This window comes from Sus scrofa, chromosome 4 (genome assembly GCF_054392235.1).
Source record: "Sus scrofa isolate SSC_HxYL_T2T_F1_AM1 chromosome 4, Sscrofa_HxYL_maternal_Yorkshire_Landrace_v2.0, whole genome shotgun sequence".
Classification (NCBI taxonomy): Eukaryota; Metazoa; Chordata; class Mammalia; order Artiodactyla; family Suidae; genus Sus; species Sus scrofa.
Genome location: NC_139386.1, coordinates 85,510,503 through 85,525,307, shown reverse-complemented (window position 1 = coordinate 85,525,307; position 14,805 = coordinate 85,510,503). Strand labels below are relative to the sequence as shown.

The window sequence follows — 14,805 nt, the reverse complement described above, 5'->3', positions numbered from 1 at the left end:
TTTAATAATTCTGTGTTATGATAAACACTTGGTAAATGATAAAAAATGTATAGGAAAAATTTTAAGGGGTTTTCATAACAGCGACTATATTTTTATGGGTACATATTCACACATATTGGAAACTATAGTTGGTATATATCTCATGACACATTTGGATTTGCTAAAAAAAAAAAAACCATATGTCATATTATCATACCTGCTAATTGTTAAATGTTAATAATGTTGGATTCCATGTTCTCAATTTCCCTGCAGGATGTCTCTCCTCAAAGCCATTTTCTCCAGTTTTGAGCAGTGTTCTGGTGAACTCTCTCTACCTGTTCATTTACAGGGAGTGAAGAGTAAAGGGCAAGCCCAGGTTGCTGTCACCTTATATCAGCATGTTTGCGTTCATCTGTGTGCATTTATTGCTTCCTTTCATCCCTCATTGTTCCCTGAACTGGTAAGTCTGTTGCTTGCTGGGCTAAGCTGAGATTACACTTCTGCTTTCCTTTCATCTCAGTTGTGATTCATATATAGAAAAAAGTATGGGGATAGTAGATGTGTATTGATTTTTGAATGTCACTCTCAGCTTGCACATTTTACCCTTTAATTCAGTTGTCCTAGGAAATGGCAATTCTAGAGTCCTGCAATATTCAGATGGAATGTTTAGTTAGAAATATTTAAGAAAATATTTTGGGTGGGAAGGTATGGAAAGTTAGTGTAAGTAGAGTAAAAATGGGTAGGATTTCACCTAATTTAGTTTCATAAAGAAAAGAAGTAAGTAGTGATATGCAGAATCCAGTCTCCTATAATTAGATCCTAGGCTTAACATGGATTTTTTTTTAGTAGAATAGGATTAGAAAAGACGTTGAAAAAATTCTAGGGAAAAAGTTCTTAGAAGTTACATAAGAGTCGGTATCATTTAAGATATTATACGGTAGGTAATAATTCAGCACATATTAAATGTTGTATTTGAAATTTAAGGCAGGAACAAAAGTATAGACATATGTATCATATTTATTGTTTTAAAGATTTCAGCCTACTTAGAATCTTTGCGAAACCTGTAATTGAGTTACCTCTTTGAAAGCCACTTTTCCATATCCCAGTACAATGTTTAACATGTTGTGGGTGCTCAATAAATGTTGAGGAAATGGCAGTATAGGTTCTTCAGATACTAGAGCTTTCCCGTTAAGGATCTGTTGGGGGTTTTTTGGATTGTGATAGTGTTGTTTTATTTTGAGAAATGTAATATTAATGGTAATTTATAACTTTGTTTTTCACTAGGATACTGCTCTGTTGAATGCTGTGCTTGGTGCTAATATGATCACCTCTTTGTTAGCTATGGATGCGTGGTGCTTCCTTGCTCGGTACAACATGCTTGCTTCTTCTGGTTTGAATTGATTTATAGTAGTGATGGACAGTAAATGACTTTGTACTTGAAAGTTTATAGAAAAATTCTGTTTCGACAGTCCTTTAACACCCCCCTGAAAATGGTTTGATTTCCTCTCATGGCATTAAGTTAGAAACTAGGTTCCCTCTTTCCTTTCTTTGGCTCAAGTCAGTAGAGCCTATTGCTTAGGTAGCTTTGTACATTGTGATGATCCTTGGCCTTGGAAATAACTGTAGTTAGTTTAAAATATTTAGTGCTTTATAGAAGTTCTGCTTGCTTTTCTGAATAATTGTATAGATAATTGTATGAAGATTGCCTTCTCTTCATATTGCAGATATGGGACTGCTGAACTATGTGCCCACCATGTGACCATAGTGGCTCATCTGGTAAGTAGAATTATAAGGCCTAAAACACCCAGTGTCCATGCAGTTCCTTTGGGTATATGATATTTTAAAGAATGTGAATATCAAAAGGAGAAATAGCATGTGACCTAAATTATTTTGACAGTTTTCTTTGCTCTGCATTAATGCTGATGCTATTGAGAAAGATGTACTAAAAACAATATAATACTGGGGAAATTGTCTCGTATTTTCAAAATTTTATGGCGTTTTATTATTTGTCCTGGGAAAGAAAAGCTAGATTGATTGAGGATACATTTAAAATTGAATGCAAAGTAGAAAACAGGAGTTAACTTTAATGTTGATGACCAAGAGTTTTGCTTACTCTCCCCTCCCTCCCTCTTCTCTCTGTCTCTCCCTCTGACTTAGACAAGCTAACTCTTGATTTTGCTGTATCTCTTTCAATCAGAATAATTTGAGAGGGACTAAATATGTTAGTGATTGATGCCTTTTGGGAAAAGAAGTAATGCTTTGAGAACAGATACAAAGAGAAAATGACTTAATGACGACTTATATTAATCTTTTCAATGTTGATCTTTTTTTACTTTTAAATTCCAAGATATTTATGTCCCATATAAGATGGTCATGACCTGTTTGTTTTGGTTTTTGTCTCTGGCCTTTGAATAAAGATCTTATGTGGATACATATGTCTTTTATTTTTTAGTAGATTTATTGTGTCATATATTTCTTGGTTTACCTTCTAAGGATTTTGCCAACTAAATCCAGTGAGGTACATGATAACCAGAGAGCTGAAATCTCTGTCTCCATGGCTGATGTCTGGAGCACTTATCCACTCTACTAAATCAACAACATGTCTTGTATAAAACAGATAAAGAGTGATTTTTATGTTATGTGTATTATGTCTCCTTTAAATAAAAGCTCTCCTAGTACACTATGATAGAAATTTATAAAATCTTTTAATGAAACTTAGATCCTACAGTTATATTCATCTCTACTTTTCTGCTTATATCTAAACTCCATGAATTAATTGGAGTAGGGGGGTTAACATATCAAGTTATAATCAAAGTGATCATTAGAAATAACTGTTCCAAAGTATTGTTGTTAAATATAATGTCAATTTTTTTTTTTTGTCTTTTTAGGGCCACACCTGTGGCATATGGAAGTTGCCAGGCTAGTGGTTGAATTATAGCTGTAGCTGTCGGCCTCTGCCACAGCCACAGCAGCAAGGATCCAAGCTACGTCTGCAACATACACCACAGCTTATGCAACGCTGGATCCTTAACCCACTGAGCGAGGCCAGGGATTGAACCTGCATCCTCATGGATGCTCTTTGGATAAGTTAACGCTGAGCCACAACGGGAACTCCTCAAAATTGTTATAAAAGTAATATAGGCTCATGAAAGAGAAAAAAAATAAAGCTCCAAATTAAAAATTAAAATTGCCTATAATCTTACTTCCAAAAACAGCGGATATTAATAATTTGGCATCTGAAAGCCTATAAAACCTGGAACTTCAAATCAATCAATCTCTCCTCTCTCCTATCTTTTCCCAGATAAAATCTTGCCCTGGAGAATGTTACCAGCTCACCAACCTATCAGTACTTTTGAGGCGTCTCTTCTTCTTCATGGCACCACCCCAACAGGTAAGGATATCATCTTTGTCAGTGTCTTTGAGCAGCTGCTGAGAATTAGACTCAGATTCTTTTGAAGACATTTTCCCTCCATTTATTCCACATTTAAAATGTTGACATAATCTGCACTGAAATTTTTAATGTGTTGATTGCTTTGCTTATTGCTCTGTAGATAGGTTTAGAATTTGATGTTAAAGGAAAGACAGAGCTATATAGTAAAGTTGTAAAAACAGATTTGATTCAGGAACTGTTCCAATAGGGGGAAAGAGTCTTCAATGTAGAATTGGGCTCAGTTCTGAATATAGCAGAGAATAGTGCAGATTGGATGAAGGTCAGTGTATAAAAATTACTAAGAAGAAACGTCAGGGGTAAGAGGATGATTCTGGCTTGACAAGAGTCATGCTGAGCACAGACTAGGGGGATCAGATACCAAGGGTGAGGGATTCTTTATAAATTAACTTAACAAAATTCTTGCTAAAAGAAGACAATGCAGTACCTAACCTTTTTATGTTGTCCAGGGCATTATTTTTTATGGTTCTGTTTTGGGAAGGGAACTTATTTGCTCACTGGACTTTATTGTAAAAGAAAAGTCTTGTTTGAACTGATGTTTATTAGTTGGTACAATTTTCTGGCTTTCCTGATATAGTTTGGTTTCATGAATAAGGCTGCTTATTATAATAGACACAGGTCATCAAGGGGTCCATTTTTCCAGCTTTATCTTCTATCCCAAAAGATAGTACAATGATTTCTGCCTTGTTTTGACAACTTAATATTTTCTGCAAACAAAATTCAAATATATAATGTAGAAGAGTTCCTCTGTCAAATTTATTTAGAGTGGGTTTTAGTTTTATTTTGGGGGGTTGGGGTGTGCACCCATGGCATATGGAGATTCCCAGGCTAGGGGTCGAATTAGAGCTACAGCTGCCGGCCTACACCACAGCCACAGCAACTCAAGATCAGGGGATGGGAGCCGTGTCTGTGACCTACACCACAGCTCATGACAGTGCCTGATCCTTAACCCACTGAGTGAGGCCAGGGATTGAACCCGCATCCTCATGAATCCTAGTTGGGTTTGTTAACCGCTGAGGCACGAAGGAAACTCATGGTTTTTTTTTTTTGTTTTTTTTTTCATTTTTGATGTAAGAAAAATTTTCATTCCACAAATAGACTTTGGGTATTATAAATTATTTGGGTATTTGAATTATTCTGCTTCTTAAAAAATTACATTAATGTTCCTAGTTGGAGTATACCTAAATTAGTAACTAAGTGCACCATTGTTTTTGCTATTCTTCCACAAGAAACTAATTTAACATTTAACATTTTAACTTTTTTTTAGAACCTTCGTTTTCCATTTTCATCTAGTCACTTGACTCCTCAATTATAACAGTACTGTTTTTCTGTTAACTTGGCAAGCACTTTGAATTATTTCAGTGGTAGAATGGATTTGCCAACCATACTGTGGTGGACATTTGTGAACGAGTTTTATATGTTTAAAGTGGAGCAGAGCTGGCTAGCTAGCCCATTGGAAAACTGAACCTACGACCTTTGCTTCTTTGAGTTCTCTGATAGTCAGCTGAGTCTTAAACTACAGAGGTTGGCTAAAGCATTCTTTTAGGCATATTTTGGAATATTACTTTTGACTTAGCTGTGCAAGGTGATGACTACACAAATTCTTGGGAGAATAATAGACTTACTGAATAGGAGTGTATAAGATAGCTGACATGACTGATAATGAAAGACATTTTTTAATATTTTTAAATGCATTTATATCATGCTCTCCTCAACCGGTGTCTTTTCATTTTGGAAACATGCAACAATAGCAAAAATAATGATGCATATGTTCATTTAAGATACCTTGACTGGTACCTTGTGATACTGCTATTCAGTTAAAAACTTTAAAAATATTAAATGTGGAAGCTAATCCTTTGCTTTGGTGTATCTATTAGACAGTCTTATGTTACTGTTGTTTCTTTAACAATTCATTTCAGGTGGAGTTTATCCAGAAATTTTCCCCAAAAGACGCAGAAAATCTGCTTCTGTGGCAATATATCTCCTTTCAGGCTTTACCTGCTGAGCTCAGGAAACAAACTGCACATGAGGTCAGCAGAGTCGGCATTGCACAGTGCAGGAAATGGCTAGGCAGCAGTCGCACAGTGGGAGAACTTGAGTCTCTGGTAGGATGATTTTGTTGGGCTTCCTTCTTCCTTCAACAGCTGTTTATTAAGCACTGTTTTAGTTACTGCGGATGTGTTACACAGTTTGTGCCCTCAGGTTAGAACCTAGGAAGAGTTTTACATTTCTAGAGTTTCTAGAAATGTGAGAAACATAGTATTATCTTGATTGATGTAAATTATGTTAGGCAGGAGGGCGTTTTTAGCTCAAGACACACTGGAACAACATGAAATACTTTATTTGTAGTATTTTTGCTGAAGTATCTCTGGATTCGGCAGACATTCTTCTTTTTGATGTACGACCCTCATTTGATGCAAACCTATTCTGAGCATATGTGTACCTACTTAGAATGCTCCCTCTTAAAATAATGGAATAAAAAAGAATAAGTAAAAAAAAGGAATATACTACATGTAGTTGAGTGTTTTTTTGTACACTCTTATTTATTCATTCATTCATTCAGCATATTTTAAGTGCTTACATGTACCAAGCTGTGTTTTAGGCATCAGTGACATACCAGGGAACAAAACAAAAGTTCCTGCTCTCATGGACCTACATTCTAACTTAGCTGTGGACAGTTAAAGAAGTAGTAAATATATATACACATATATATATCATATATCAGTTTGTGATTAATAGAAAAAAATCAAGCAAAGATGGGGACAGGGCATTCAAGGTGTTGGGGTCCTATTTGCAACTTTAAATTATGACTTCTTAAGGGTTTTCTTAGGGCTTATATTTCTATACTGAGTATAAATGTTTTGATACTTTGTTATATAATGGCACTTGACCATAGTCATCAAGATAATTTAAAACATTTACAATGTATCAAAAGGAAATATAAATTTTTATATGCCTTTATTTGGGGAAACCTATTAAATAGCTAAATAGGACTAGGTGAAATTGTTTAGGTTTGCATTTATTGTGCACAGATTTCTATAGTAAAACAAAAAGTCTTGTATAAGATAAATTGAAAGCACCTATTTTCTAAAATTCAATAAATCTTTGCTCTATGACTGAAACTTTAGTTCAGCGGGGCATTTAACATGTTTATTTATAAAAGGGATTAAGTAAATCATAAAAGCTGTGTGGTAATTACATAAAGTAATTACATAAAATTAAATGTGGTTGTTAAAGTATGATGGATTAAAAGCAGAATTACTGATTGTTACATTCTCATATGGCCTCACTTTACTTTATCCACACCCCAACCAACCCCATTCCTGGCCAGAGAGAGAGTTGATATCTAGATAAGAGTGAATCCAGGAAAAATTATTTTTAGTTTCAAAGTCTAGATAGTGTACTTCCTAAAGTACTACGGTTGATTATTGGATACAGTGTTGCTGAGAAATTTTGAAGCTTAATCATAAAACAAGAGCAATAATAATCTAGTAAATTTAAAAGAATGCTAAGTGTGTAATGTGAAAAAAAATTTTAGTTGATGAATATTATAAATTAGCTTGACATATGTATCAAACCTATTTATAAAAATATGATGCTGTTCCCATTTTGTTAAATTTTCAACCTGAAAGGAAAAAAGTGTTTATTTAGAAAGATTAATCAGATGTTTCTGTGTGTAAGAAAAATGAGTTTTAGCAGAATATACATGTGTTAAAGAAATAGCTGAAAAGACGGCTTCGGGTCTTAAAAATATAATTCTCCCTGGGCTTTTATGAAGACTTACTATAAGTAACTCATAACCTCCAGATAGTTGGGCTCCCACTCCTTTAGCCTGGTATCTAAACTCTGGTCCTTCCCCTGTCTCTCCCCTTTAGAACACTGTGCTCTCTGCTTTGCTTGCTGTATGTAATTCTGCTAGTGAAGCTCTGGATATTGGACAGCAAACTGTGGTTAAGGACATTGGGAATCAGCTTTGGGCTCTTTTAAACATTAAACTGGTAAGGAAAGCAACTGATCATTTCCCTCAAGAACAAGTGAAATACTGAGAAAAAGGGAGGGGCGGAAATTTCTCTGTAGAGTAAATATGCACTTCTTTAGGTGCTTGCTAGAACTTGTGATTAGAACTTTTTTGTACTCTTTCAGCCAATTCTTTAAGAGTGTGATAGAATTTTATTAGTAAAACTAGAACCTAGTAAAGTGACAGTCTATTTTTAAGACCATTTGGACCCTAAAAAAATATATATCTTCTCCTGTTGTTTTCTTTTCTCTTTGGCTAGTGTAGCTTTTTTTGTGATTCTAGGAACTTTTATGAAATCTTTTGGGCAATGGAGATAGAGATATGGGTTAAAAGTAGAAAGGGCAAGTGAATGGATGTGGCTAATTTGTATTCCTCTTTCCTAGAAAAGCCAAAAAGCCAAGCTTGAATTAGAATGATATGTCCCCCAGGTTACAGTAATTAAAAAATCACATTTAGTTAAATATCTAAATATGACATTTGCTTTGATTAAATAGAAATAAATGTGTGACCTCTGATTGTGCCAGCCAGTGGAAGCTGAAGGCAACATTCCCATTTGGGAAATAACAGAAATGTTTTGCAGATGATGTTTTATCATTAAAGTTTATGGTCAGATTTTCCTACTGCAGCATTTTGACTTCAAAGTGCTTTCCCCTGATCCTCACAAATCATTCAGTAAATATTGAGAATCTCTCTGCTGGTGATATAGCTTACAATATCATGATTGCAACAACAACTGTGGATAAAAGAATAGGAATTCTTTTTAGTCTTCTTAAAGATTAAGTAATAAGAAGCTTTCCAGTTACAGATACAAGTAATTAGATCCCCATCTGCGTTAAATCTGTGTTTGAAACATGACTCTGCTTTCTCCAAGCTGTGTGATCTAGAGCAAATTATTTAACTTCCCTGCCCCTTTTTCTTATTAGTAAAGTGAGGGTAATAATATCCACCTCATAGAGTTAGAATAAGGTAATAAAGTGCTCAGCATATTGCCTGGTATATTGCTCTTCTCATGTAATTGAAAATTTTTACCAGAATTATTTTATGCTTCTTATTTAAGGTAACAGGTCAACCTTATGTTCAACAGACACTCAGCCTTTTACTTCCACTGCTGGGATTTTTCACTCAAACTCTAGATCCTCAGCTGATAAGTCAGGTAAGAATAGTAGTGAGCAAGTTGATACTTTGCTTGAGAAAGTTGTTAAACTGCTGTGACTTAAAATAACTTCCTCAAAAATCTTTTTTAATGATTTCTTGCTCAGTCTTCTTGTTGAACTGAACATAAAGGTAACATTCTTTTCTTCCAGGGATATCTTATTTCTTCTTTATTGCTTCTACTAGAATATTGTTAGTATACTGGGCTGTTAATTCAGCCTTTATCTGTTCTTCTCCCTTTCCCTGATACTGAAGAGTCAAAACTTTTTTGTCGTTGCTGTTGGCGGCTCAAGAAAAATCCTTTAGGTTAGGAGTCATCGTTCGCGTGTGAATCCTGCATTCGTAACGTTTTCAAAGGCGTACCAGCAGTTGTGGGAGTGTGGAATATAACCAACATGGGCATAGGAATAATCCTCATTGTTTCTTTGAAGAAATAAAGTGACTGAAGGAAGAATGCTCCTGAATTTTCTCTCTGGCCTCCAGCTCACATGGCTGCGCCAGGGAGAAGCACTAGGGGATCCTTGCGGTGTTGTCTCAGGTATGCCTCCCATTTGGAGGTTCTAAGTGATGGAGAGGGGAAAGGGGGAAAAGGCCTTCATCTCACCTGAAGTGATCTGGGGCTTTGGAATGAGTCCATCCAGGACAGACCTGATCTCCTAATTCAAAAGTTGGCTTAAGCTCACAGTCACTTAAGAAACAACTGTTTAGTCAGTAAAGCTCACCCTTCTTATCTCGGAGTTTGATGGAAGAAGTAATAACCCTGTCATGGCGTATTACAGAAAGTGGAACTAGCAACACTGTTTTTGGTAGCTCTGGTTAGTGGTTGTGTGCATAAGGAACTTAGCATTAACAAATATTTACTACTTAAGGTACAGTTTTAATTACTACATTTGCACCATGGATTACTAAATTATAGAGAATGAGAATATAGCAAAATAGTTCATTCAAGTTATGTTGATTATCAAGATTCTAATATTCGTTTTTGAAAAACTAAATACTGATGGTTTTGTTGTAACTGTGCCTACCTTTTAAAAAATCCAAATAACTAACACTCTAAAATTTCAACATAAGTGAATTGTTCATTTAGACATGGCTTCCTTAATAGATGCTACCTCAGTGTCTCTTTATTAATTTACTTATTTTTTGGTCTTTTTGCCATTTCTAGGACCGCTACCACGGCATATGGAGGTTCCCAGGCTAGGGGTCGAATCAGAGCTGTAGCCGCCGGCCTACGCCAGAGCCATAGCAACACGGGATCCGAGCCGTGTCTGTAACCTACACCACAGCTCACGGCAATGCTGGATCCTTAAGCCACTGAGTAAGGCCAAGGATCGAACCTGCAGCCTCATGATTCCTAGTCAGATTCGTTAACCACTGCGCCATGACAGGAACTCCCTCAGTGTCTTTTTAAATCAGGGTTGGCAAACTATGGCCTCCTGGCTAGATTCTGTTCTCCTATTTTCAGCTTAAGTGCTGAGGATGATTTTTACATTTTTAAGAGTTTGTTAATTTTTACATTTTTAAGAGTTTGTTCCTTGTTATGCAACAAGGAACATGTTGCCTGCAAGGCCTAAAATATTTACCATCTGTGGCCTTTTACAGAAAGTTTGCCAATCTGTGTTTTAAATAATGAACTTCTCTCATTATTATTATTATTATCTGGAATTTAATTATTATTATCTAGAATTTAAAATACAAAATAATTTTTAAAGATTTGAAAGAAGAGCACTGATATATAGTTTTTCAGAAACACATGGACCTTTTCATTATTTTTTTACAGTGGTTTTATCCAAACTCTACCTGTGAAATTTAGGCTTTGTGGAATGTTGACTGCTGGGTTTGGTTTTGTTTCCCCTCCCATATATCCATCAAAATCTTAGTCCTATTTTTGGAAAACATTTGTTTTCATTTATAACTGTTCTTTTTTGGTCTTTGCTCCTTTTAGGTAGTATCTTTGCAGACCTCACTACTTAAGTTAGAGCCTCCTGACCATGTTCGTTTGGCAGCTCTTGATTTTCTGTCTTCTCTAGGAAAACTTTTTATACCTCCAGCTATCCAGGTAATACTCTCTCAACTCTGTTGTTCCCATGTTAACAAAACTAAGAGTTTCTGAGGCATTTTTAGGCTTTAATTTCTGGAAATATGTGTATTGTTGACAGTGAAAATAGGGGGAAAATATATTTTGTGACGAGGGTGACTGTCAAAATAGAACTCATTTTAAGTTATTTACTTTTAGAAAAATATATGTTGACATACCAGTAATTTATGTGGTTGACTGTAGTGTTAGATCCTAGTCTGGCTCTAGCACACAAAGTTCCTAAGGAAGGAAAATATGTCTTCTAGGGAATAGTATATAATGAGAAAATTAGGTAATTTATCAAAATTATTCTCTTGGTTTTATATCCATGAAAAGGAGCCTGTTTCTTAGAAAAGTATTTTTTTTTTTTGGCCACAGCTGGAGGCATGTGGAAGTTCCTGGGCAAGGGATTGAACCTGAGCCACAGCAGTGACAATGTTGAGTCCTTAACCACTAGGCTGCCAGATAACTCCTAGATAATATTTTTGAAAGTGTTGCAAGTTATATATAGTTGACAAATGAATATTACTGTTAAAACTGTAAAGGCCTGGCAGTACACCTCTACTGAATTTTAAGATATACTTCATAGCAGAACGAGGTCTTCCTCCTAAGCTGAATTTTTCCTTCCTTATTACTGAGGTCAAAACAACAATTCTAGACCATTGCCTTTTTTCCCCCACCTCCACAGGAGATATTATAAAGAGTTCACTGGTGAGAACTTCGTACAAAACATGGTGGGTAGACATTATCGCAGTACATGATTAAAATCTTTGAAACCAAAAATTTAACTGGTTAGTATCTAAAGGGCTCTCTTATTCACAGATAAACAATACCACTTGTTTTCATCACATAAGGTTATGTTTTGAGGTAAGCGTAGACTTGACAGCTTCTTTTCAACTCTCTGGACAAAACTATTCAAAGACGCTAGCATTTGAGCTATCTTCTTTTCGACATAAAATCAATGTATTCCAAAATGCTGCTTCATTAGTGTTTTGCTATGGATCCTGATAGGCCCAGAACCTATGGAATAAATGTTTTATTAGCAGAGATTACCTTACATGTTCTCAGGAGTGAAATTAAGGTCTGAAGAAATTTTGGGGGATTCTTCAGCATGAAAGAGGCATTTAAAGCCATGTGATGAGATTGATTCATTTAATTCATTATTTATTCTTGCTATGTATCAGGTACTGTTTTAATCACGGGATTCAACAGTGAACAAAACTAATAAATACTGACCTATTGAGAGACAACAGACTAATATAAGTGGGGATATATATTGCGTATTAGATGGTGGTGAGTGCTACTGAGAGAAATAAAGCAGGGAAAAGGAAAAATGTGTATGTGGGGGAGAGCCTTAAATCAAGCTTATTAGTCACCGGGGTCCTCTCCACAGGGACCTGTGAGTAAAACCTGAAGCTGAGGGAGGAGCCAGGCAGGTACCTGGGGCAACATTGGGTGAAAGTCCCCGAGTTGGGAGCACGCCTGATAGGAGAGCTCACACAGAGGCAGGGGGGCTTTGCAGGGTGTTTTAAAGACTTTGGTTTTTACTCTGAGGGAAATGAGAAGCCACTGAAAGGATTTGAGCAAAAGAGTGATATGACCTCACATGTTTTTAACACGTGTTCACTGGGACAGAATTATGGAAACTTGACATTAGAATAATGCATGTACTCTGCTGAGGTTTTCCTCTATATAATAAGGTTTGGTTTTCTTTTTAGGACAAAATTCTGCCCAACCTATCTTCTATTTTTGCCTTACTGCTAGCTGACAGGAATTGGCTACTTGAACAACACACCTTGGAGGCATTTACTCAGTTTGCTGAGGTAATTAGAAGGCTGATCTATTTTGACCTCTAAAATATTTTAATATCTCAAGATATTCCAAAACATTCCAGAAACATCTTGAGCTGCTTAGTCATAAATTTTCTGCCAGAGGAGATAGTAACTAGTCATAAATTGTACAGGATGTAAAAATGAGGCCCAGAGAAGCGAAGTGATTCTCCTAAGCTCCTATGAGTAGAGTAACAACCAGAACAAGCATTCAAACCTGGTGCACCAACTCATACTCCTGGCGTTGAATGATAATACATTTCATCTCCAACTACCATAGGGTTTAGGTTGATGAGCACAGACCTCTAAGTTCAGTTCCGTAGAGGTGACCATGCCCTGGGTTGCTCTTTTACTCTTACCCACTGTTGTGCGGTCAATGCCTGTGCTCAAAAGGGGCCCAGAGACGTTGGGAGGACTGGGCAGAAGTCAGTAAAGCTCACAGATCTCTACTTGTGCAGGATGTCTCGTATTAGCCTCAGGCACCCTGAAACAGCTATGAGCTTATTATCTCTTGAGTGTCAAGGTAGTTCTTAAAACTCATGTCCTTGTCTTTGCAAGGTGTTGAACTGTATTGACATTGGTTTTATCAATCTTTTGATAGGAAACAAATCATGAAGAGATTGTTCCACAGTGTCTCACTTCTGAAGAAACAAAGAAAAAAGTTGTATCTTTTCTGGAGAAGGTATTTTATTTATATAGAATCAAAACAGTAGCGGCACATATTTGTTTTTTATCATGTTCCTTTTTTTGAAATTATAACCAAGTTGACTGTGTTAGCTTAAATTTTTCAATGCTTAGTGTAGTGATGACACTGTTATTGAGCAATTGGGATCACAAGTCAGAAGTAAAACACTTGGAGGCACCCTGCCTGCAGTTTGGGACACTGTAGCTTTGGTCATTCAGGCAGTATGATGGCTGACGAGGGTCCCTCACCTGGTAATCATACTTAGAATTCACATGGAGAACCATAGGTCTGAGAGGATCATGTTCACCATGCTGATGTAGGCATGGCTTTTCTGCATTGACTTAACTTTTCCAAATAGTGACCAAACATCGAATCATAACAGCTCCCATATTTGTGCGTGCTTTGAAACTTGCATGGGGATAGTGTTAGGATGTAAGTTAAAGGCTACCTGAAACATTAATAGAGCAGTTAAACCACAAATTTAGAACACTAGGAGAAAGTGAATTATGCTTAAGTACTTTATTTATTTATTTATTTATTTTTGTTGCTGTTGTTGTTGCTATTTCTTGGGCCGCTCCCGCGGCATATGGAGGTTCCCAGGCTAGGGGTCGAATCGGAGCTGTAGCCACCGGCCTACGCCAGAGCCACAGCAACTCGGGATCCGAGCCACGTCTGCAACCTACACCACAGCTCACGGCAACGCCGGATCGTTAACCCACTGAGCAAGGGCAGGGATCGAACCCACAACCTCATGGTTCCTAGTCGGATTTGTTCGCCACTGCGCCACAACGGGAACTCCCATTACCACTTTTCTATAGGGAGGGAGCACACCGTAGAATAATTTTACCCAAATTACACTCATGATCCATTTCACTCCCAAAATTTGCCTTGTTCACAGGCTAAGCCAGAAGTTTAACACTCAGCATTTTGGCCTTAGGGAGTAACATGTTGATGTTTACTTGACTTTTCATGTTCTCTGGCAGATGGGGTTTGTAAATGAAACTACAGCTGCCAGAGTGGAACGTATCAAACAGGAAAAAGGTATTTTCTGGAAGCCCTTTGCTAAAGTTACTGTAGAAGAAGCAAAGAGGTCATCTTTACAGGTATGGACTGCTTTTTGTTGTGGGTCAGGTTTTAATAAGAAATTATAACTTTCAGTTATTTGTAGTAACCTTTGGGAAAGTTACATATTTATACCAGTGATGCTACAAATGCAGTGCTTTCCGAACCACAGGAGAAAACCAAACTTACCTTCCAGAATGTTTAGCGTGATCCTTTGCCTCATTCATCAAAGTACTGTAAGAATTTTTAGCATTGTCTAGAAATCACATCTTCCTATTAAAAGGCAGACATCTAACACCTAAGGAAAATCAAAATTGTTTTGAGCACTAATAGTATATTTAGAATGGTAATACTTAGTACTCTAATAAAAATAACTTGTTTTCAAGATACATAACATTTATGCTTTAAACCTATACAGTTAAATTTTTAAGTAGTGTAAATAAGCCCTCAAGAATTTCTGCATTATGACCTTCGGTAGGAAGACTGATTATAAAAAATGTCTTGGCCCCAACCAACCCTTCCTCCCTCTCTTGGTTCAGTGATGTTAGAAATTTA

At 36.5% G+C, this 14,805-nt stretch overlaps 1 protein-coding gene across 4 annotated transcripts in view; it reads left to right on the top strand.

The window, feature by feature from the left end:
- FIRRM (FIGNL1 interacting regulator of recombination and mitosis) overlaps nt 1-14,805 on the top strand; it is a 41,130-nt gene that overhangs the window by 25,556 nt on the left and 769 nt on the right. For all 4 annotated transcript variants that reach the window (XM_085022451.1, XM_085022450.1, XM_085022452.1 and 1 more), the window contains 11 exons: nt 253-439; nt 1,264-1,346; nt 1,704-1,755; nt 3,281-3,370; nt 5,347-5,532; nt 7,303-7,425; nt 8,503-8,598; nt 10,543-10,656; nt 12,393-12,497; nt 13,105-13,185; nt 14,172-14,291. In XM_085022451.1, coding sequence (XP_084878577.1) covers nt 253-439; nt 1,264-1,346; nt 1,704-1,755; nt 3,281-3,370; nt 5,347-5,532; nt 7,303-7,425; nt 8,503-8,598; nt 10,543-10,656; nt 12,393-12,497; nt 13,105-13,185; nt 14,172-14,291 — 1,237 coding nt within the window. The remainder of the gene's footprint in view (nt 1-252; nt 440-1,263; nt 1,347-1,703; nt 1,756-3,280; nt 3,371-5,346; nt 5,533-7,302; nt 7,426-8,502; nt 8,599-10,542; nt 10,657-12,392; nt 12,498-13,104; nt 13,186-14,171; nt 14,292-14,805) is intronic.